We start from the raw sequence: 21762 nt of genomic DNA, 5'->3' as shown, positions 1-21762 counted from the left end.
TGTATCCGAAGTTTCTGGAAAGTTAACGATGCTTCTACCCGCTGTCTGTTGTCGCCGAACCTTGTGTTATCTGATTTCATTGGGTGACGCGAATGGTGTAGAACTTTGTGGAAGGCACACGGGTCCCAACGATTAGTCTGGAACATTCGATGACTGCTGTATAAAAGCCGACGCGCTGGACCCGCTGATCAGATTTTCGACGATCGCCGACCGTGTTCGCCGCTATCGTATAGCCCTTTGGAAAAATCTAAATAAGTACCTAAAGGAAACGGGACTCCGTCTGTCACCCAGCAAATCGGAACTGTTGTTGTACAGGCCCTCAAAAGAAGGCATGAGGAATTTGACGCCGGTCGATCAAATACCGATCAAATTAGATACGAGTGCCGGCCAGCCGATTCCCAGAGTGGACACTATAAGAATCCTGGGGCTGCTAATTGAGGCGAAAGGTGGTAGCACACAAACTGTCATGAAACTCACGTCCAGAACGGAGAACATGCTCCGGCTGATCCTCAGGGTGACGAACCGCAGAGGAGGGCTCAGCGAGAGCAATCTCATCAGACTTTACCACGCCTTCCTCATGAGTCACGTAAGTAACGTAGCCTCGGCGCTAAGATGGACCAAGAGAGACGCGGCCAAGATAGAGACACTGATGCGCAAGAGCATCAAAAGGGTGCTAGGTCTTCCGGTCACTACAAGCACGGAGCAGCTCGATCGGTTAGGGGTCTACAATTCACTATCAGAAATCATCGAAGCGCAGACCAAGGCACAGGTCGTGCGGCTGTCGACCACCAGGGCTGGCAGGCGCATCCTAGAAGAAGCAGGGATAAATGGCGAGGCAGAGTGCAACGCACGCAAGATTGCGCTCAGCGCGGTGGTGAGGGGCACTTTCAAGGTAGAACCGCTTCCGAGAAACGTCCACCCGCAATTCAACGAGGGGCGCCGAAAGGCGAGGGCCCGAGCACTGCTGAAATCAACCGCCAATTGCCAGGGCCTGGCGGCATTTGTAGACGCGGCCCAGTATGGGCGCAGAAGACGAAGAAGTTGCGGTAGTACACGCTCTTTCACATGGGCTGCGCCGACTATCGACGTTTTAGCCGAAAACTCGTCAACTGCACCAGCCTCGACTATCTGATCGGGTTCCACTCGACAAACGCTCCGTTTCAAGACCAAGTTCAAGTCCGTGAGTACCCGCCGTGGTTGCTCAGTGGCTATTGCGTTAGACTGCTGAGCACGAGGTCGCGGAATCGAATCCCGGCGACGGCGGTCGCATTTCGATGGGGGCGAAATGCGAAAACACCCGTGCACTTAGGTTCAGGTGCACGTTAAAGAATCCCAGGTGGTCGAAATTTCCGGAGTCCTCCACTACGGCGTGACTCATAATCAGAAAGTGGTTTTGGCACGTTAAACACAATATTATTATTATTATTATTATTACGTTTCACCGCCTAATAAATGTTACCGTATAGCGCACGACGCGCCAGCATGTATCGGAAGTTTCTGGAATGTTATCAATGCTTCCGTCCGCTGTCTGTGACCGAACCTTGTGTAATGTGATCGCATGTGTGCGCGACGCGAATAATGTAGAACTTTGTAGAAGGCACCCGGGTCCCAGCGATTTTTCTTGAACATTCGACGACTGATGTATAAAAGCGGACGCGCTTGACTCGCTGATCAGATTTTCGACGATCGCCGACCGTGTTCGCCGCTATCGTTGTGCTATTAGTGTAGCCTGTTTTTGTGGGCACAGGTTCGCCCAATAAAAGTTAGTTTTGTCTTTCACAGTATTTCTACTGTGTTCTTCAACGTCACCACCACGTGACAATATCATTAATGAATATTTAAAAGAAAGCGGACCCTAAACGCTACCCTAGGGTACACCGGATAGTACCCCTGAGGGACCAAAGCGACAGTTTTCAAGCACAACGTACTGTTCCCTGTTGGAGAGATAGAGGAAAACCATTTAGTGATCATCGGATTTTTGAAAATTTTATCAATCTTTTGGAGTGATTTAGGGTGTGAAACTTTATAGAGGTTTTGGCAAAGTCAAGAAATATTATCTCTACTTGTTTGCGTTCGTTCAAAAAATTAAAAAATTAAATTATGGGGTTTTACGTGCCAAAACCACTTGCTGATTATGAGGCACGCCGTAGTGGAGGACTCCGGAAATTTCGACCGCCTGGGGTTCTTTAACGTGCACCTAAATCTAAGTACACGGGTGTTTTCGCATTTCGCCCCCATCGAAATGCGGCCGCCGTGGCCGGGATTCGATCCCGCGACCTCGTGCTCAGCAGCCCAACACCATAGCCACTGAGCAACCACGGCGGGTTGCGTTCGTTCAAGGCGTTTGCGAGATCATGTGTTAATTCAACCAACTGAGTTACTGTCGAGGGCTGCTTAAGGAAACCATGTGGGCAGCGATCTAGTATATTAAAATCAGTGAGTTATATGGGTAATTGTTTGGAGACAATATGCTCTAGTATTTTGGCACATGTACTAATTAATGAAAGAGTCTATAGTATTAACAGCCAACTTATTACCACTTTTGTGAACCTGAACATTTTTTGCACACTTCCAAGCAGAGGGGAAGCAGTCAGTAGAAACTGAGTACTGATAGGTAACTGTAAGGTATTGAGCGGTCCCCTCTGCATATTATATACAAAAATTCATTTCGAATGTTATCGGGTTCCGGACTCTTTTTAAAAGCTATCGATGTTCAATAGAAGATTTAATACACCCTGTTCATTTATTTCAACGTCATTCATAGCGGGTTGATTGGGAACTTCGCCAAAATTAGATGTGGAGCAATCATCTTTAGTAGAAACGGTAGAAAAAAACTGTTTAGAGATTGAGCTCTATCTAAAATATTATCCTTACAGTCAGTGCGAGGCGAGGTGTTGGCATATCTCCAGAACTTACTAGGAGCATTTTTTAGGAATGATGCCACGATAGTGTTGAAGAAGTTGGTTTTTGAATCTTTAATAAGTTACTTCCATTCCTGGCTCATATTCTTGATAACAATAATAGAATGTGGGCTACCAGACTGTGCGAGCACCTGACGCCTTCGCTTTAATCTTTTTTCATGAATAATGTCTCTGGTTTTCCATGGATTTGTTTTTCTCGTGTTCTTAAGACGGTGCGGAACATAGCAATTTATGCAACGTTGAACCACGTCGGAAAAACGCTCCCACAGTTTGTCAGCGCTCTCACCAGAACGGTACATAGTTATGAAGTCTTCAAATGAGAAGGCAAAGGGATCGATCATTAATACATCGTTAGGATGTTTAAAATTCCGGATCAAATTTCGCAAGCGGTTCTCCGAGATCCTTGCATCAAGTCTAAAGCACGTGATAACCATTTTGTGGTCACACATTCCATCCTCAACCGATCAGCTAGAAAAATAGGGATGTAACGGCTCAGAAAGAAATAAAAGATGTACGATTGAGGAAGTACCCGCACACACCCTAGTATGTTCTGAAACAACCTGGGAGAAATTAATGCAGAAGGTCAAATTGAGCAGTTGTTCACACGATCGAGGTTCAGATGAGCCAGGATCCACTGTTACGCAATTGATTCCAGCTAAATTAAAGTCGGCAATCAAGCATGTATTATATGCGGGGCAAAAACTTGCTTCCATAAATGCTTTAAGGTTTCCCATTAAGCTGTCGGTTGAGCCAGGAGGTCTGTAAAATACACCAACGCAAAGTGAATGGTTCGGAAGTTTTACTTTTATCTATAGAGCTTAGATATCTCTGAAATCCAGTGATACTGTGTACGTAGTAGAATTTTTTACAAGTAATCCCCTCTCTTCTACTGCATCAGTCCTTTCTCAAAAGATTGTAACAGCAGGGAGTAACCTCAGCATCCGAAATGTCATTGTGGAGTCATTTTTCCCTAATGCCAACAATATCTGGTCCATGCTCGAGTAGAATACTTTCTAACACATCTTATTTATTTAGTATGTTGAGGGCGTTAAGGTTTGTGATCTTGAAACATGCAAGGTCGTTTGGTTGAAGTCACGCATCCCTGCTCATTGAAGGATCCGAGCGCGCCTACCGTTTATGATTTACGTCATCCCAAGCGTATACGGTGTTATTGTTTTTTTTATCTTATCGAAAGTGAGCTTAGCTCTAGCACCTCTCTTTTTTCCCTCGACTGCTGAGTACCACAGGCCTTTGCATGCGCTATTAACTCTCATAGAAAAATGCTCCCTGACGTTGAAATGTGTTTCGTTAAGCTTCGAACAATTGATTACTACCTTCTTTTTTTTTCCTGAAACCAGCAAAGCGCATTACAACTGGCCTGTTTTTTCCGTTTATCTTCTTACCAAGCCTGTGGATACGTTCAATCGAGTTCAACTTAACTTTCAGTATTTGCTGAAAAATGTCAGAATTTACATTGCGCACGAGATTTTCGTCTGTTCAGTCTTCTTCTGCTATACCCCTAATTATAAGGTTATTTCGCGTTGAGCTGTTTTCTATGTCATCAATTCTTTGAGCCAATTTGCCAATGTAAACGTCAAATTTATTTACAGCGCAATCAAGCACCGAGAGATGCTTCTGAATATCTTCTAAGGATTCCAGTTCTTTTTCTTTTCTAAATAGCTTGAAATCTGCTGTCAGCCTGCGAGAGGAAAGCCTATGATGTTGCCTGCTTATCTCTGATTTCCGTCACTTTCTCAAGTTGTTCTTTTTGAGACAGCATGAGCTACTCAAGCATGTTATCGTTACTTCATCGGTTTTCTTCGATATCCACCAGAACCTTTCAGTAGTAGGCTTATTACGGATAGGCATTCAGTGATACAACAACCAATAGTGCGTGCACACGGCAACAGTAATAAGCAGATGTGATCACCGCAGAAACCATATTTGCTTTTACCCACCTGCACAAAATGCGGAACTTCACGTGACACAGCCACGGCGGTGCTGCCGTGTCCACATCTCGGGAATGAAACCGGCATCCCTTTTAATGGTTTCGGTGTCTTGAGCTCCTCGGCGTTATCTGTTACGTGCCCTGCCGGCGCAAGCAACACACTCCCGTGTTACCACTCTCGGCAATCGCTCCTCGCGTTTTCGACAAGCGCGAGTGCCGAAATAAGGTATATGTTGCTGCAGGGCCACAAAAAGCGTCACAAATTTGTCCCACTAAAATTCCATGCACGCTAAACTAACTCCCCACGGTCGGCTTGCTTTTTTGCTAAGAGCTTCACAACCCCAGGAGCGGTGGTCAGGCCTCAAAAGTATCCCAAAAAGTTACGAACTGAATTACAATAATTTTTGGGGGGTCACAGAATGCATCACGAACTTCCCAACAAGATTCAGTACACGCAAAACTAACTGCGGCACACAGCCGAGCTGCTTTTCGCCAACTGCGCCACTACGCCGAGCGCGGCCACTGTACTTTAAGTGTACCCGAACAAGTAGCGAAATTAGTTACAATAATGCGTTTCGTCAGAGAAAGCGCCAAAACTTGTCCCGGTAAGATTTGGTACACGCGCAACAGCGTCACACGGCCGAGGTGCTTTTCGTCACAAAGCCAGGTGCGGCGAGCGTGCTCAAAAACGTCTGAAATAAGTCATAATAATGCTTGGGCTCCCATAGAAAGCGTCGCCAACATCTTCCAGTACGAGTAATTAACTCAAATTAACTAGGCCTGGAGGCGGAGCTCTTTTTCGATAACTGCCTCACTACATAGGTTGAGTCTATGCAGTAAGCCCAAATGTTTCACGTAGTAGTTTTGCGGAAACCCGCAACGTGGAGAGAAGTAATGAGCAAAGGAAAATCAGACATCCACCTGTTCGTAGCAATTGCTACAAAGGAAACCCATACAGGTTCCTCTAAAGAAAAGCCTCAGAGTTGAAGGGAAATTCGTCCTGGTCCGGGACTCGAACCCGGGACCACCGCCTTTCCGGGGCAGCCGCTCTACCATCTGAGCTAACCAGGCGGCTAGCAGATGGCAGGGCGAAGTCTCGTTTGTCGACAACACGAAGGCGATTCAAACAAGGCTCTTGTTATTTTGCCACGTTGCTAAAATTCTTAACACGGAGTACGGTATAAAAAATAAATGGTTTTGGCTCTCTGCATGACTGACACCCTGCGATAAATTCATTGCACATTGGCGGAAATGTACTTCCGGTGATACAGTTGGATAAATAGCAATTGATACATACTTACTGCATTTATTACCTAGTGTCTGGCAAAAATTTATCTAATCGAGGCTTCACTAAGTAGAAATCGCACAAGGACACAATTCAAAGAAATGCGCACTCAAAACTGTGTGTATGTACTTTTGTTTCATGGAGCGTTTTCTGCACTGTTCTTAGTCATACATGAATCACAAACTTATGCATGCTTCCACCATAATAATTAAGGCTCTTCTTTTGCCTCGAGCCTACAAAGCGCTGCTCATATTTGTTCACCCCTTTGGACTGTATTTTCTCTGGACGTACGAGTCAAAAGTGAATGTGCGTGCGTGTGTGCACGTAAGAGAGAGGATATGGGTCCATTCGCGTATGTGTGAGAGAGAATATACGTGCGTGTGTGTGTGCTTGAGTGCCTGCGTGCATGTAAGAGATAATGCCGCCTGGTTAGTTCAGATGGTAGAGCGTCTCCCGGGTTCGAGTCCCGGACCAGGACAAATTTTTCTTTAACTCTGAGGCTTTTCTTTAGAGGAACGCGTATGGGTTTCCTTTGTAGCAAGTGCTACGAACAGGTGGATGTCTGATATTTCCTTTGCTCATTACATCTCTCCATCTTGCGGGTTTCCGCAGAACTACTACGTCAAACACTTGCCTTTGCTTCGTGTTGTCGACAAATTCGACTTCGCCCTGCCATCTGCTAGCCGCCTGGTTAGCTCAGATCGTAGAGCGACTACACCGGAAAGGCGGTGGACCCGGGTTCGAGTCCCAGACTAGAACGAATTTTTCTTCAACTCTGAGGCTTTTCTTTAGAGGAAACGGTATGGCTTTCCTTTGTAGCAATTGCTACAAACAGGTGGATGTTTAATTTTTTTTCTTTGCCCAAGCCTAAATGCGCTTGAAGTACGTCACAGACTGTCAAACAAAATTACTCACCTTGCTGTAGTCCAGTAGTTCCACGGTGACGTGTGGAAATTCAGACGGAACACAAGAAAATGCCGGGAGGCCGACCAAACGGGCTACATCCAAAAGAGACGAGTCGCCGAGCAGGCGAGCTTCACATGTGCAGCCGGCCACGCTTGCTTTGGTGGCATGTCTGGCAAATGGCGCATGCATATGGCGCGTCTGGCGTGTCGCGAGCTTGTTGCTAGGTGACGCAAGAAAAATAAGTCGCGAAGTATTAGTTCACTTACATGCAAAATGTTTAAGGTTTGGTGTAAAAGAATGAAAAAAATATAAAACATCTTCTGCAAGTTCATTTCACACTATTTTTTTCCGATGCTCGCGTCAACTAACGGATGCAGTTGACACTAGGCATGACGTGTTTTCTGGTGCCAGTTTTCTGATTTTATGATCCCCTATTGCAAACTTTGCTTTTGTACGTCTCCGTTCTTTTTTTGTCGTTTTCCAACTTTTTTTCCACCAATCTTCCAATCGCCTCTTACTAATCTCTATTGCGAACATGTTTACTTTTCCACTGCTCTCGCTCAACCCGAGGGCTTCAAGGAGGCCAGCGGTGCCTAAACCGACCGCTGGGCAGGCGTCTTAACATTCTAATAAGACATGCTTCACCGGTTCCCTAGCTTTACCGCAGAAAGCACGTGCTTCTTCTACTTTCTTATATCTCGCTTTATAGGTCCGTGTTCTAAGACATCCCGATCTCGGCTCGAAAAGTAATGTTCTTCTCTTTGAGTTATCATTAATTGTTTATTTTTTGCTGATTTCGTTTTTCCTCTTAAGTAGTTACTTATAGCAGGTTTCTTTTCCACTGCCTCCATCCATGAGATTATTTCAGCCTCTCTGGCTTTCCGCTGGACGTTCTTTGTTGTTGTGTTACACACCATACAGGCCGCATACTTGTTGGTAAGCTTCCTAGTTCTTTTCCGCCACTGTGAATAAATTTTTTTTCCTGCACAGATACCTCAATACTCTCCCAGCCCGTTTACTTTCTTCCATATTCCTCAGTCGCTCTTCGTAATCACTTTTACTGCGAGCTTCCCTCACTTCGAAACTATTCCAGCCCATATCACCCTGCACAGCTTCATTTGTAGTCTTCCCATGAGCGACGAAAGCGAGGCGTCCCACTGACCATTGGTTCCCATTGAGTCCAGATTGTGCCCCTGATTTAAAGCAAACCACCGCATTTCCAAATGTAGGTCCTGGAACCATTACACCTTTCCATATATCCCGGAGCACCTCGTACCTGTCGTATCCCCACAGCGCTCTGGGCTTCCATTATGGCTGCATTTCTCTTCCCCTTTACTGTTATTCTTTTTTCTTGTCTTTCCATATATATGTTGCCTCCGTTTATCCATATACCCAAGGCATTTATATTCGCTTACCCGAGGTATTTCCTTGCCCTGTATTGCCACTGTCTGTTCTTTGTTTTTGGCGATGCGGTGGAGGCGAGCGCCATCTGGAGGTGTTGCAAGAAACCAGGCATGATGCTCGGTGCTCACCGTGCGCGCGCCGGTGCACGCGCGCGCGCAAATCTCCGACGCCATGGCCGCCCTATGAATGGTAGAAAAGCGGGAAAAGGAGTTTGTGTTAAGAGTTTCCGCCGAACAGTATTAACGTGACAGCGTTAAGGAGCTCGTGTCGCAGAAAAGCCGGTGTCGTCGGCGTCAGTGGCGTTGGCCGTGAGCGATAAATCCCAGAAGGCACTTCATAAATTAAAAAAAACATCTTGCAAGATGGGCTGGTGAGAATCGAACCAGGGTCTCCGGAGTGTGAGACGGAGACGCTACCACTCAGCCACGAGTTTTTTTTTCTTCACTGCCGGTCATTGGCCCGGATAAAAAATACACATTCACAAATAATCAAAAGGCACACTCACAATATGTTAAAAACGACCGCAGAACTTGTGCGGCCGCGCTTGTGCTAAAACTCCCTTATCGCCAATAATAATTCCACACGTGGCAACCACCCTGGGATGCACTCCAGCAACTTTTGTTCCTCTACAAAGTTCCGTATGCTTTCTTTAAAATACTGGCGAGCCGCTCTTGCATCGAGATCAGTGTGTCTTACCGCCATTCTACATTTCCAAATACTATGCAGGGCCATAAGCATGATCATATCAAATGGGGTACCATCATCACTTTCTATTGGCAAGTAGCGAATCCCATACGCATCTAGGGGGAAATCTTTTTGATTGTGCGCTGGAGCAAATCCCAGAGGAAAACAGCATCCCAACAATACAGAAAAACATATTCAATTGTCTCCTCCCGCCTGCAAATTGTACAATGAGTGCCCCAAGGAACAAAGAACCCTCTTTCAGCCAGCCACGGTTTGACAGTCAGCGTTCCAGTGTGCAATTTAAAAAAGAACGTCTTAGCGCGTGACGGTACTAGCATCGCCGTAACGCGCCTTAGAACATTGTGCCCATGGCCTGCTCTGTAGAGAGACCGATATAAAGGCACAGGAAGAATAACATCACACAGGTCCTTGTACAGTTTTTTCCGGTTGACTTCACTCAAATATTGAAGAGAAAAACGCGCTGACAGAAGCCTGCATGAAACCACAACTTCACGTAGAAAACCATAAACACCCCTTGGCAAACTGCCCACTGAGACAACCATATCGGGCAAGTGTTTGCCCAGGCGAAGTTGGCAAACAGTGTATAAGAAGGGGTTTTTTGCGTCCCTGAAGAAAAAGAAAAGCGATTGACTACCTGTCTCAAAAACAAATGTGACAATCCAAGTCCTCCACTTCGAACTCGAAGGAACAAATTGGTGCGACTTGATCTCTCCCAAGACGATGCCCACACGAACACTGCGAATACCCGGTGAATTTTTTGGATGTTTACCCTTGAGCAATGCAAGACTTGGAGGATGTACCAAAGTTTGCTCGCTAAAAATATGTTGCAAGTTGTGGCTCTAGAAAACATAGACCAATTCCAGCCATTCCATTTGTTTACTGTGTCCCGAAGCTTATCCACTTCACTCTTCCAGTACGGCTCACTGTCTTTGTAGCACTGAAGGGGAACACCCAAGTATATCACCGGAGTCGTAACGAAACTCATGTTGGCAAAAGTGTCTGGGGTCGGCCGCCAATCCCCGTGCCAGAATCCCAGGCACTTACCCCAGTTTACCGCGCTGCCGCTCACAGCACAAAAACTTTTAACACATTTGACAGCCTGTGTTATACTGTCCAAATCAGTGCAAAACACAGCAATATCGTCTGCATAAGCCAACAGGCGGACTTCAACCTCGTGCAGTTTAAACCCGCGGACACAGTGATTCTCCATGACACGCAAACAAAACGACTCTATATACAAGCAAAACAACAGCGGCGAGAGAGGGCAGCCCTGACGCACCGAACGCTTAACTTGGATTCGCGCTCCCAACATCTTGTTGACAATAAGCCGCATCGAGCAGTCCCGGTACGCCATGGCAACCCCCTCTCTAATTATTCTACCCAAATTCACATAATCTAGAATGCACAAAAGAATGTCATGAGGCACCCGGTCGAACGCTTTCTCGAGATCAATTTGGAGCATTGCCACTCGTGCACCCATTACATAGCAACATTCGAGGATACGGCGTGCTACGTGTATATTTGAGAAGATAGTGCGGCCTTTAATGCCACACGTTTGATGCGCCCCACAAGCTTCGCAATGACAGTCTGCAATATATTTGCTAAGATTTTCATCATTATCTTATAGTCTCCGTTAGTGAGACAAATTGGGCGGTAAGAAGTTACTCTTCGCAATGCAACGGGATCTTCTGACTTGGGTATAAGAATAGTGTGGGAAGATGAGAAGGGCGGGGGTAATACTTTGAGCTGGAAGGCTTCGTTGTATACATCCGCTAAGGCTGGTGGGATCGCACCTTTGAAATATTTATAAAAAGCTGAGGTTAGACCATCAGGGCCAAGGGACTTCCCCGGGTGCAGACTTTCAATAGCACCTTTCACTTCCTCTTCCGAAATTGGTTCCTCCAATATTTCTTTCGTACTTTCATCTAGCCTTGGCATCGACGACAAAAAGTCCCTTTTAAAACGATCAACGTCGACTGCGCAGTCGGTGAACAAACCACTGTAGTGCTCGAAGAAAGCACGCTCAATATCTTCTGCTGCGTCGCTGACTTTTCCGCGATGCTCGATTTCCGCTATCTGATTGCGGCGCGTATGCCACTTTTCTGAGCCTAACGCTCCTTTCGACGGTGTTTCTCCCATTATCAGCCTTTCAGCCCTTGTCCGCACCAAAGCACCGCGGTATCTTTCGATATCGAACTGTTCTATTTTATGTTTCAGTGCGCGAATATCGTCCATGAACATGCCAGGCATCCTACATTCCTCACTGATGTACGATCGCTCAAAGTGGGACAAAATCGCCTCTGGTGAATGCGGTGTTGCCTTAGAAACGTGCCGTAGAAAGTTATGCTGCGGTGTATATTGGTAATTATGACCATGCAAATTACAGAAGTCGCAGTTTCACGAGTAGCGAAGTAAGTTTCCGCTGCTTTTCTTCTGCGCTATGCGCACATGCAGAGCCATCTTGCGGCAAGCACAGAAGACCCCCTCCTCGCAATGTACGGCGCTGCCCTATACACGTGGCGCGCCACTCGCCCCATGATCGCGTCCGCCTTCATGGAGCGTCGCGGCCCGGCTGTTTGGCTCGCGTAGATCGCGACGTTTGACTCGCGTAGATCGTTTGAGTAGGCGGTGCGAACGGGGGGCGGAAACGCTATCGCGTCCACTCTTGAAGGCGTAGCTTAAGCGTCCTCCAATTTTTTATGTTTGCTCGTACATTCAAATTACACTCCGAGGCTATCACGTCTGAAGGTTGTGTTTAGATTGTACTTTACACTATTTCTGGCGCATGTTACTTTGATGAATTCAGTTAGTTCAGTGGCGCCTCTGCGCCACGCGTAGGGCCTGCGTGGTTGTGGTTCGCAAATATTTTTGGTCAGGCGACGTCCGACGCCCACATTGGATTTTCTTGCGGCGCGGGGCGCTTAACGCTCTCACGTTAAAATATCGTGTACTTTTCAGCTTCCAAATAAGTGACACCTGTATACATTTTAAGGACGCATGCGCGGTAAATGTCGTGCTCACTAATGCAAATTATTGCACGATCCTAAATCCTCACTACGCAGGATATTGGCGATTGCTGAGATAGCCGTTCGTGCTGCAGGGGGTATAATAGACTGATAATGTTGCTGAATCGTAAATTGTCATGTTGTATCCTGTAGGTTTTATAAAACATCCCATGCTATCATGCGGCAATTGAGATGTCAGCAATGTGGGGCGCGCGGCATTTAAAATCGGGCAACGCCGGAAACATGGCGTTCACTCAATGACGAACACTAGTGCAGAGACAAAGGGAGATAAATATTTATTTCCTGTTAACGAATGGTACCTAGGTGCGACGGTGGAGGTGATTATGGAATTCGACCGAAGGGAGTCGGTGATCGCTTCAGCCTGCATCGCACTCTTCTACACGTTCACTGGGGGCCTCTACTCCGTGGCCTACACGGACGTCGTCCAGCTGGTTGCCATATTTCTTGGACTGGTGGGTGTTGCGCTCAAGTGGCTTATTTTCATCGCAACAGGCGTCAGTGTAGGAGCTTAAATACTGAACCAGCGACAACGCTTTTGTCGGATAAGTGTCGAGAATAAAAATGAAAATAGAATAGCTCGGTGAAAACCGTGCCTCGCAAGTGAGGGACTGGCTGTTGGTCAACGTCTGCGCCTCTCTGACGCCCAGCAACTACAGCACATGCTGCGAGAAAATTGTTACGGCAACCTACTGATGGACGCTACAAGGCATCGGATCGCTTTGGTCTGATGCATTACAAATTTGCTCGTGATCAGGCATTCTTTATTCCAACCTGAAAGCTGATGAGTGTTGCGTATGGTAGAATAAATATCAGATTAACCATAACGGCGAAGCAATGAATACGACAGCAGCATGTTAGAATATTACACTAAGTGTAAGACTCCTAGCTGTAGTGGCTGTATCAATTGAAGTACACGTAAGCTAAGTAAAAACGAGCTGTTGTTTCGCCGCATTACACAAGTGTCGTGCATTGAAGCCATCATAAATTACCGCTTTCCTTTTTTTTTTTTACAACTGAAGAATCGCAGCAAGCTTGGTGTTTTAGTAGCGTTTCCTCCTCGGTCTACCCTTTATTCCAATAAAAAGCTTGACAACTGCGTGTTGGCGAAGCGCTTTTCCTTCACGCGTAGCGGGTATAAGAAAGTCATAACCCACGCTAGGGATCCCCTGTTTGAACCCTTTCATCGCACAATTTCATTTGTGTTATTAATTAAAACCAACGTCTATCTTAAGGATTTTGCCACCACTTTTGCGTATCATGTACGTTTCAAAACTCTTTCATGGGCTAATCCCGGAGGTAGTGAACAGCCGCGTCAATAAAATTACACCGTTTTGAGGTTTGAATTCTGTTATTATTTCGCGCTTTTAATATTAAGTCTGATAACATTTTGGATAAAAGGCATGCACGGTCGGTGTTTCGTTTCATTGCATTTGTCTGTGGGCTGCCATTCTCAAAATTCCGAGAAATAATTTTGTCAAGAAGGTAAGCCCGGCTATGAGAAATGTTAGTGATACTATGTTACGTCATATATGACCCGCATATATCGCATGTCAAGTAGTATGACATATTCTGTAACATGCATAGGCATAAGTATATACGGAAGCTCAAGGCAACGCAAACAGCAGAAATTCGCTTGGAGTGTCCATATAATTCCTATCGCACTATTCAATTCCTCCTTTACTAGATGCCCGCCGCGTTGCTCGCTTTCCCATTGTAGCGGCGGTTCCCTTAGTTAAAGTTAGTTCAGCATAAATTCCGTGAGGTGGCGCTCGTTGCCTTTTCAACTTCCGGCGGATGTGGCAGCGGCGGCTGAATGCATCCGCCGGCGCCTTATATGCGCAGGCGTCTATTAGCGAGCGTTATCGCGAGCCTACGAGACGGTGACAGATGCCATGTTAATCTCAGAGGTCGCAGCACGTGATTGCAAGTTGCAGGCGTTCGCTATAAGAGGGGTTCGTTGCCTTTTCGCGGAGGAGAGAAAAGGGAGAGGGCGCGGAACCGAGCTACTGGACAACGCGGCAGGTATCTAGTAAAGGAGGCATTGTACTATTAGGTGGGCTGTAGTGTGTGTTCCACTCTCCAGCTAGACCGGTCTCATCAAGGAGGCCATAACATGGCCTCGTTGCTCGCTTCCGTCTGCCTGTAAAACGATGCGAAGCAGCATGCAGAGTATACCACGCAAATAGCATGTGCAGGCTTTGCATGTTTTAGTTGCCTTTACTCTTCGTACCAGTATCGCTGCGCAGTGCACAACGGCTTCCTAGGAAACGAATGGTTCATGAAAAGTATCAAAGGTTCTGCATTTTTTCATATACAGCGCCGTAATGTATGCAAGATGCTAACATACGGATAATATTTAATTGGTTTATGTAGGTGTGGAAAACTGAAACGAGTTACCTCACCAAAATCATAAAACGACAAATATGTCATTAAAATATTTCTTCAAGTACGTTTATTGAGTATTTATTTATTTATTTATTTGTAGTACTGCCATTGTCGCTTGTGAACCACAGCATAGGCGTATGTGACCGTTTGATGTATTTATACAATTGAGAGCGAAGCATGTACATACCTATACAACTATCCCAGTGTGCAGATTTAACCAGACTTGAGTGTAACACATTACATATAAATATTTCACCGCATTCAATCACATATTTGATAGTTAAGTAAATTATAAATTACTTTCTCTAATCTGTAATGCTTACTGCAATTGAATTTTTCTTTTTCAAAAACGAATTACAAGCAACCAGTCACTTTATCGACGCGACAAGCTGTAACAGGCGACGCAGAGCTCTTGAAAATGGCTGGAACTGGGTTGTAACACCCGCGGTCGTGCTATGCAGCATCCTTGAGGATGCACATACCCAGACCGGCAAACCCGGGCGTCAGTATATGTTTCCTACCCGTAATACCCCACCAAGAATCTGCAGATGATTTTAAGCGGCGCTGCTCTGACTTGATATCGATGGCTACTTTGGACGTTGACGACTTCTTCAGCTTATGGTTGCCCTACCAGGAGTTCCTTTTTCGAGTTCCTGCAAAAATGAAGCGCTTGGCTCCACAGAAGAACCAAACGCCAGCATGACGGCATTGAGTAACAAGAATTTTATGCGCAAGGTTCTCGTACGTTAGCAGACAGCTCTTCCCTCCAGCGCACCCACCGAAAGAGTTCTCAGTGTCGCTGCTGAAGTCCTCGCAAGCAAGCGAGCGTTGATGACCAATGAAAAATTTAAAAAGCAGTTGTTAGCGAAAGCAAACAACGTCAATTAGGGCTGCAAATTGGGTAATGGAATTGAATTCATGGTTACAAACAAAACAAGGAAAAATGAAGCAAGTGTGCGACATTGCTCCGGTCGTGCATTTGTTGCATCCCTTGTCTGAGCGCCGAGTTTTCTTTGCAACTATGAATGAACAACGTGTTAAGTGCTCCAGATTATGCAATAAAACATCCAGGTCAGCCTGTTTTACTTAAGGTATTTGTGCGCTCCTAACAAAAATGGAGAGCAAGGAAATTCAAACACTAATGAATATCATCGTAGTAATTACTCAATTACTTTCATAGAGTAGTACTTAGTGATTGTCATCAAATACGTTCTTGAATAAAAATAATAATTGTAATCTGTTACCTTTTTTTCTGTGATTTGCGTTTTCTAAGCTCAACAAGCAGGCTCAAAGTCTATATTAATAATAATTGTTGCGTTCCCATGCTCGGGAATAAAAAAAAAATACCAAGGAGCCCATTTAGTACACCTTTTGTTATATTTCAGTACAGTGTCTGGTAATGCTACAATATAAAGAAGTACGCAAAAAACAACACAACAACTTATGATTAAGATAAGTCAAAATTGGCGTAAATATAGAGGAAGAACCAGTTTTTCAAACATTTCGTGTATTAGTTTAATGAATATTAGTCGTTCTGATCCCATACCCAGTGGCTGTGCCTTCCCTTTGCCATGTTTCACGAAGCCGTGGGCGTGATATCGTACCCCAAGAATGACTTCATCGGCACCGTTGAGTGGCTAGACTTCGGCATCTACTGGGATTCCATGCTACTGCTCATGATGGGGGGCATACCATGGCAGGTGAGGTTCAGGAACGTTTATGCCGAAAGCGTCCCCCATTAGGACTATAGCAATTTATAACGGCTCGATAATGAGAAAGTTCGTATTAATATTAATATTATAATATAACATATAATAAAATATTAAATGAAAATTATTAGGGAAGGAATAAGTAATTTGTACTTGCACATTATCTAGATATTGTGAGCCGGCATATTGACCTCGGCCTAGTAGTCGCGAGGGACTCGTGTTATACATTATATTTGGAAAACAAAGTGTGCATCAGAATATTTAGACAAATTTCGTCGAATATAAAACAGTACAGCCGACCCCCGGTCCTCAAACATAAAAAAATTGAATAATAATTGTATTGAGGAAGTGCTTGCATATGGGTGACGAAAGCCGGAGACTATGAATAGAACTTTAAAGTAAGCGAAATATTGGGCTTGGAAAGTATGGAAATAGCAATATTGGTCACGTAGAGTGACGTATGAAGAACACAGTAGCAATACTGTGAAAGACGAAACTAACTTTTATTCGGCGAACCTGTGCCTACAAAAACAGGCTACACTTAATGATCGGCGACAACAGCGAATGCATTTGGCGATCGTCAAAATCTGATCTGTGGGTGAAGCGCGTCGGCTTTTATACAGCAGTCTCGAATGTTACAGACTAATCGTTGGCACCAGCATATCTTCCACAAAGTTGTACACCATTCGTGTCACGCGATGAAATCAGATAACACAAGGTTCGGCGACAACAGACAGCGGATAGAAGCATCGATAACATTCCAGAAACTTCGGATACATGCAGGCGCGTCCCGCGCTGCGCGATAACATTTGTTAGGCGGCGAAACGTGGTCGCCCGATAAAGATAGGCAAGTGCACGTGTCAATATACACGATGTGTCAAATGCTGACGCTTGTGAAAGTCTATACCCGTTGCGGTAGTACAGTGTCTATGGAGGTGCGCTGCATGCTCAGCTCAAGGTCGCGGGTTTGATTGCGGCCGTGGCTGCCTCATTTAGATGGGGAGAAATGCAGACAGCGTTCGGCTTTTTAGATTCATGTGCACATTAAATGAACTCCGTCGGTAAAACCTAATCAGGGGCACCTTGCAAAAACATCTATTAGCGCTGTCTTGAATTCTGAATTCTTAATTTACTCTCCTTGTCCGCACCAGAACGCGTTCTTAATTTCCTATTATTTTGGTCATTAACTATTCGTGCAAGCCGCCCCTGGAGCTAAGGCGTGCCTCACCGTCAGGTCGTAGTTCTGGCACGTAAATACCCAGAACTGTTTTTCTGATAGTCTGTTAAGAAAAAAATATGCGGCTTAGATGGCCATGAGTGCCAAGAACCGGTAACTGGTAGCGATAAATATGCACTATTTACGTAGTTTCTGCATTTATTGTAATGTCCACTGAAAGTAAAGTAGTACAATGTGCAAAGAAGTCGAGATGAGCAATGCAAATTTGGGTGAGTAACACTCGAGCTGTGAGGACCGGCAAGACAAGCCCCTGGCCGAGTGCTGCCGCTTAGAAACGACCCTACGAGTGAATCTGCGCTGAGGAAGTCCTCCAGGTGCGCCTGCTGAGGGGACGCTGGCCGCAGCGTTACTTTTGAGGCCCGTGCTTAGAAGCCGAGACCGCCAGAAAAGCATGCTGCGTGTGTACCGAAATGGCCGGGCACTGTGTACGATACTGCAGCCGGGTGTTGTCATCCTGCCCACCACTTCCTGCGGGTCCTGCAGTGCTACCAGCATTCCGGCTCATCTTCAAAGTAATAATTTTTTCGCGTATGGGCCGTTGTGAATTATGATGGACATGGTGGACAGCAACGCAATGGAATTAGGTAAAGATACGGGACTAAGTCCGAAAGCTTTACACGAGCCTCGATTTTGCAACATAGCTATAGAAAATATCAAGGAAAGTGCTCTTGGTATTTCGGAACCCGAATCAAACGTCTTGTGAAAACCTCCTCAAGCACTGAAAATCCATATGGCCTGACATAGAGTTCCCATGCGAGCGCCGAAAAGACGGATTCCTCGCATTGCTAGACGTAGAACCGCACGCAACGGGCGACACTGTAACATTTCTTGTTTACCTTTAACCAACCCCTTTGAAATCACCTGTCAAGCCACGAGGCGTTATCTGTCAATACTTTCTAAAAAGAGTTGAAGCTTAATGAACGTTGGAAACCGACAGAAAGAAAGAAGGCGGAACAGTCGTCAATGAAGTCAGGACGAATGGCTACCGAAATTACTTCACTCGGACAACCATCCGACAGCATCAAATAAACATCAAAAACGCAAATTATAAGCTTTCAGTACCAGCAGTCTTCACAAAAAAGAATAGCTCCCCTCGCTAATAGGGTGCTCTCTAATCGGGAGCTCCGGATTATTTTCGACCACCTTTGGTTTTTAAATATGGTCACACACTGCACGGCACACGGGCATTTTTGCATTTCAACCTCATGGAAATGCGGCCGCCTAGGCCGGCATTCGAGCCCGCGCCATTGCGTTTCGCAGCGCATCGCCAAAGCCACCATGCCATTTCCGTGGGTCCTCCTTCCGAAACAGCAAGACTGTTTATCAAAACAGAAGGCGCGAAGCATTGTTTACAGGAACACATGTACTGACTGCGCAGTGACTTACACTGAAGAAACAAAAACTCGTAAAGGGAAGAATCAGGCAACACTTTATGCCGAGTATACGCATTTATTTCACCAAACATTCAGAAGATGCCGATCACAAAATTGTTTTCTATAAAATTCATATCCCCCCGGCCAACGCTAAGAGTTATTACTGGAGTCATGGTACATGCAGAACAAACCAAACTACATAAACCGTTCAAAGGGCAACGTCCACACTAAATATATCTATGGTCTGCGCACCAAGACGAGAAAGGGACAAAGATGCGCCGGAACGACAATAGCCTGACGTCTCCAGCGCCTACAACGCCGCACCTTGGTCCACGCACTTCTCCGTGCTCCTTCTCCCGTTTCCCTTCGTCTTAACGTAGGTCAAGCAGACAAGAGAACTTCTTGATCTCCCTATTATGAAAGAATTTCAAGGCACCCTGCCACCGTACATCGTTAACGAAGGAGCCGAGTTGGACCCGAAACGTCTTGTATTATTAAATGTACTATTTAGTTCTAGACTTACCTAAATTGTTAATTTATTATCCCTACCATGCAGGTAATTCTGCTAGATTGTCTAGCTTTCAAAAATTTGTTTATCAGTACTTTCGTTAGAGCCGTCTTATTCGTCTCCGGCATTCGTTCTCAGGATGCGTGCCCTTTTGACTACTTGCCCGATGTTTGAGCCGAAGTTACCTCGGGCTAAGTGGCATGAGTTACCAGCATTGTTCACTTTCACAAGTTCCTATAGCGCTTCAATTTAACAAAATTTAGAAGGACGCAACGTGCCAGGGCACACGTTAGGACCTGTGTTCTATAATGGAACACGAACAGCAGCTCCACAAGTGGCGTCATCTTGTGCCTTCCTGTGTCAGCACTGAGGTGCAGTCGTTGGAATGCGGACAATAATCATCAGTTCAATTTATACAGCAGTGTTATCTAGGTGTACGTAAATAACAGTGACGTCTTAAAGGCTCAATATATAGCATCACATTGGTATTTTATATTTATATACATGTAGATACTTGACTGAATAGCATTAAACGACGCATGAATACAGGGTCATATAATATTTATTCGTATATGGAGAAGGAGGCTGAAACAGCTCCACGGCTCGTGATAACTTGTGAGATGTTCGAAATGAGTTTCAGAGGCATTTCAAAATTTTATTGCGTATCGCTTTCTCTTGTGAGGAGCTTTCCCAAGAGATCCGTTAAAATTGCACGCTGTATGAGATATCACGGCACACTTCAAGCTTGAATCATTTTCTCGGTTGTAGTACAACGAAGAAGGTGATGAAGAAAGGAGCTTGTCTGTGACACAAAGGCAACAGAGCGGCGAGTCTGTGGCCGACTGAAAACTAGCGCACGCTCAAGAGCTACAGTTCCAAATATGTGACGTACCGCACGTGTCAGTCGCTTCAAAAAGTTAGCTTTAGCACGAGAGAAGTGTGCGTAACAAAAAAGTGACCGTGGCCTGACGGTAAGGGCGCCTGGCTACCGGATTGCATCCCAGCACCGGACATATAAATTGTCTTTTCATGAAACGAGGCGAGGCAGGAAGCTACCTCCCTCCTGCACACGTACCGCAAAGTGCCTTGATGAGCATTAAAACTGGCGCCACGTCAGCTATCTTTTTTTTTACCATCCTTTCGCGAGGCAGGTGTACTTCCAGCGGGTGCTGTCCAGCCGCACCGCCGAAGGGGCTGAGCTTCTTTCGTACATGGCATCGCTGGGTTGCCTCTTCATGGCCATTCCACCAGTGGTCGTCGGTGCCGTGGCTAAGGCCGCCAGTAAGTGGACAAGTCGAACACAAGTGCTGAAGCGGTGTTCGTCGCACATATTTGTAGCTACGCTTCAGTTAAATATGGATGCTGTTAATATCCAGTCTGTCTGCACTCACGGAATCGCTGAAATGCAAAAGCGTTAGCAGATTATAGCCAATACTTAGAAGCAAACTTTACGGATAAGGGTCGACTTAAAGCTAAGCGACATCAGTTGGCAACGGAGTTGTCAGCATTGCATGCGTTCGGTACAAAGTGGTTGGGGTCGTCACGCGGGCTAGTCAACAACGACATATTAGCTTTATTAGCGACGCCTAGTGAGCGTACCATCAGCTTAAGTGCTACAAGCTAAGGTACACGCATTGGCGCTTATACTTTTGCCAGCGCTGTGATTTTGGCTGATAAACGCAATTATACTCATGCTTTAACTCACCAGCTGATTTTCCATGCAAATCAACAGTAATACACGAGAAGAATAGGTATGAAGTCATCGCATCTGTGGAGCTCGCGCCGTCAATTTGGTAACTCCGCCACTGGAGTATCACTACTGCGCTACTCTTCGCCATGTATGTTGTTTTATTATGCACTTTATTTGATAATAGATCGAGCGATGAACTCTTGGTGCAGATTCTGAGCCCTCAACGCTTATTTTAAAGGCCTAGTGAGTGAAATGCTCTACTAAGTTACCTGTTGAGAGTACGGCTAACGTTATTCAAGCTCTTAAAATTAGAATATAGGATATACGAGTACGCAACCAATGCTATTCTGTCAGCTGTCACGTACAGCATCAAGATATATTTTTTTTTCATAATTGAACCGTTGATAATAAGATGACAATATTTCATTAACTTTTTATGTACTGAATTGAGGGCGCGAATTTTGATCAAAAGCAATAAATCTATTTTAAAACACGCGATTCAGTTGTTTTCAGCGTGCTATGTCTGGCTTATATATTTCGTCCACGTTATAAAGAAAACGCGCTAAATATGAATATAGCGGTGGTATGATTACGGCGCCCTGGCGCTGCGACGCCAGCAGTGCCAGGCGTTACTCGGAAGGACGAAGAATTAACTCGGATGAATG

At 45.4% G+C, this 21762-nt stretch overlaps 1 protein-coding gene across 1 annotated transcript in view; it reads left to right on the top strand.

The window, feature by feature from the left end:
* Window positions 1-21762, top strand: part of LOC142578432 (high-affinity choline transporter 1-like) — a 164995-nt gene that overhangs the window by 43545 nt on the left and 99688 nt on the right. Inside the window, exons 4-6 of the mRNA XM_075687818.1 lie at window positions 12499-12647; window positions 16131-16280; window positions 20559-20700. Coding sequence (XP_075543933.1) covers window positions 12499-12647; window positions 16131-16280; window positions 20559-20700 — 441 coding nt within the window. The remainder of the gene's footprint in view (window positions 1-12498; window positions 12648-16130; window positions 16281-20558; window positions 20701-21762) is intronic.

The sequence above is a fragment of the Dermacentor variabilis genome, chromosome 4 (assembly GCF_050947875.1).
Source record: "Dermacentor variabilis isolate Ectoservices chromosome 4, ASM5094787v1, whole genome shotgun sequence".
Taxonomy (NCBI): Eukaryota; Metazoa; Arthropoda; class Arachnida; order Ixodida; family Ixodidae; genus Dermacentor; species Dermacentor variabilis.
Note: the sequence above shows the minus strand (reverse complement) of the source record. Positions and strands in the feature narration are given on the sequence as shown.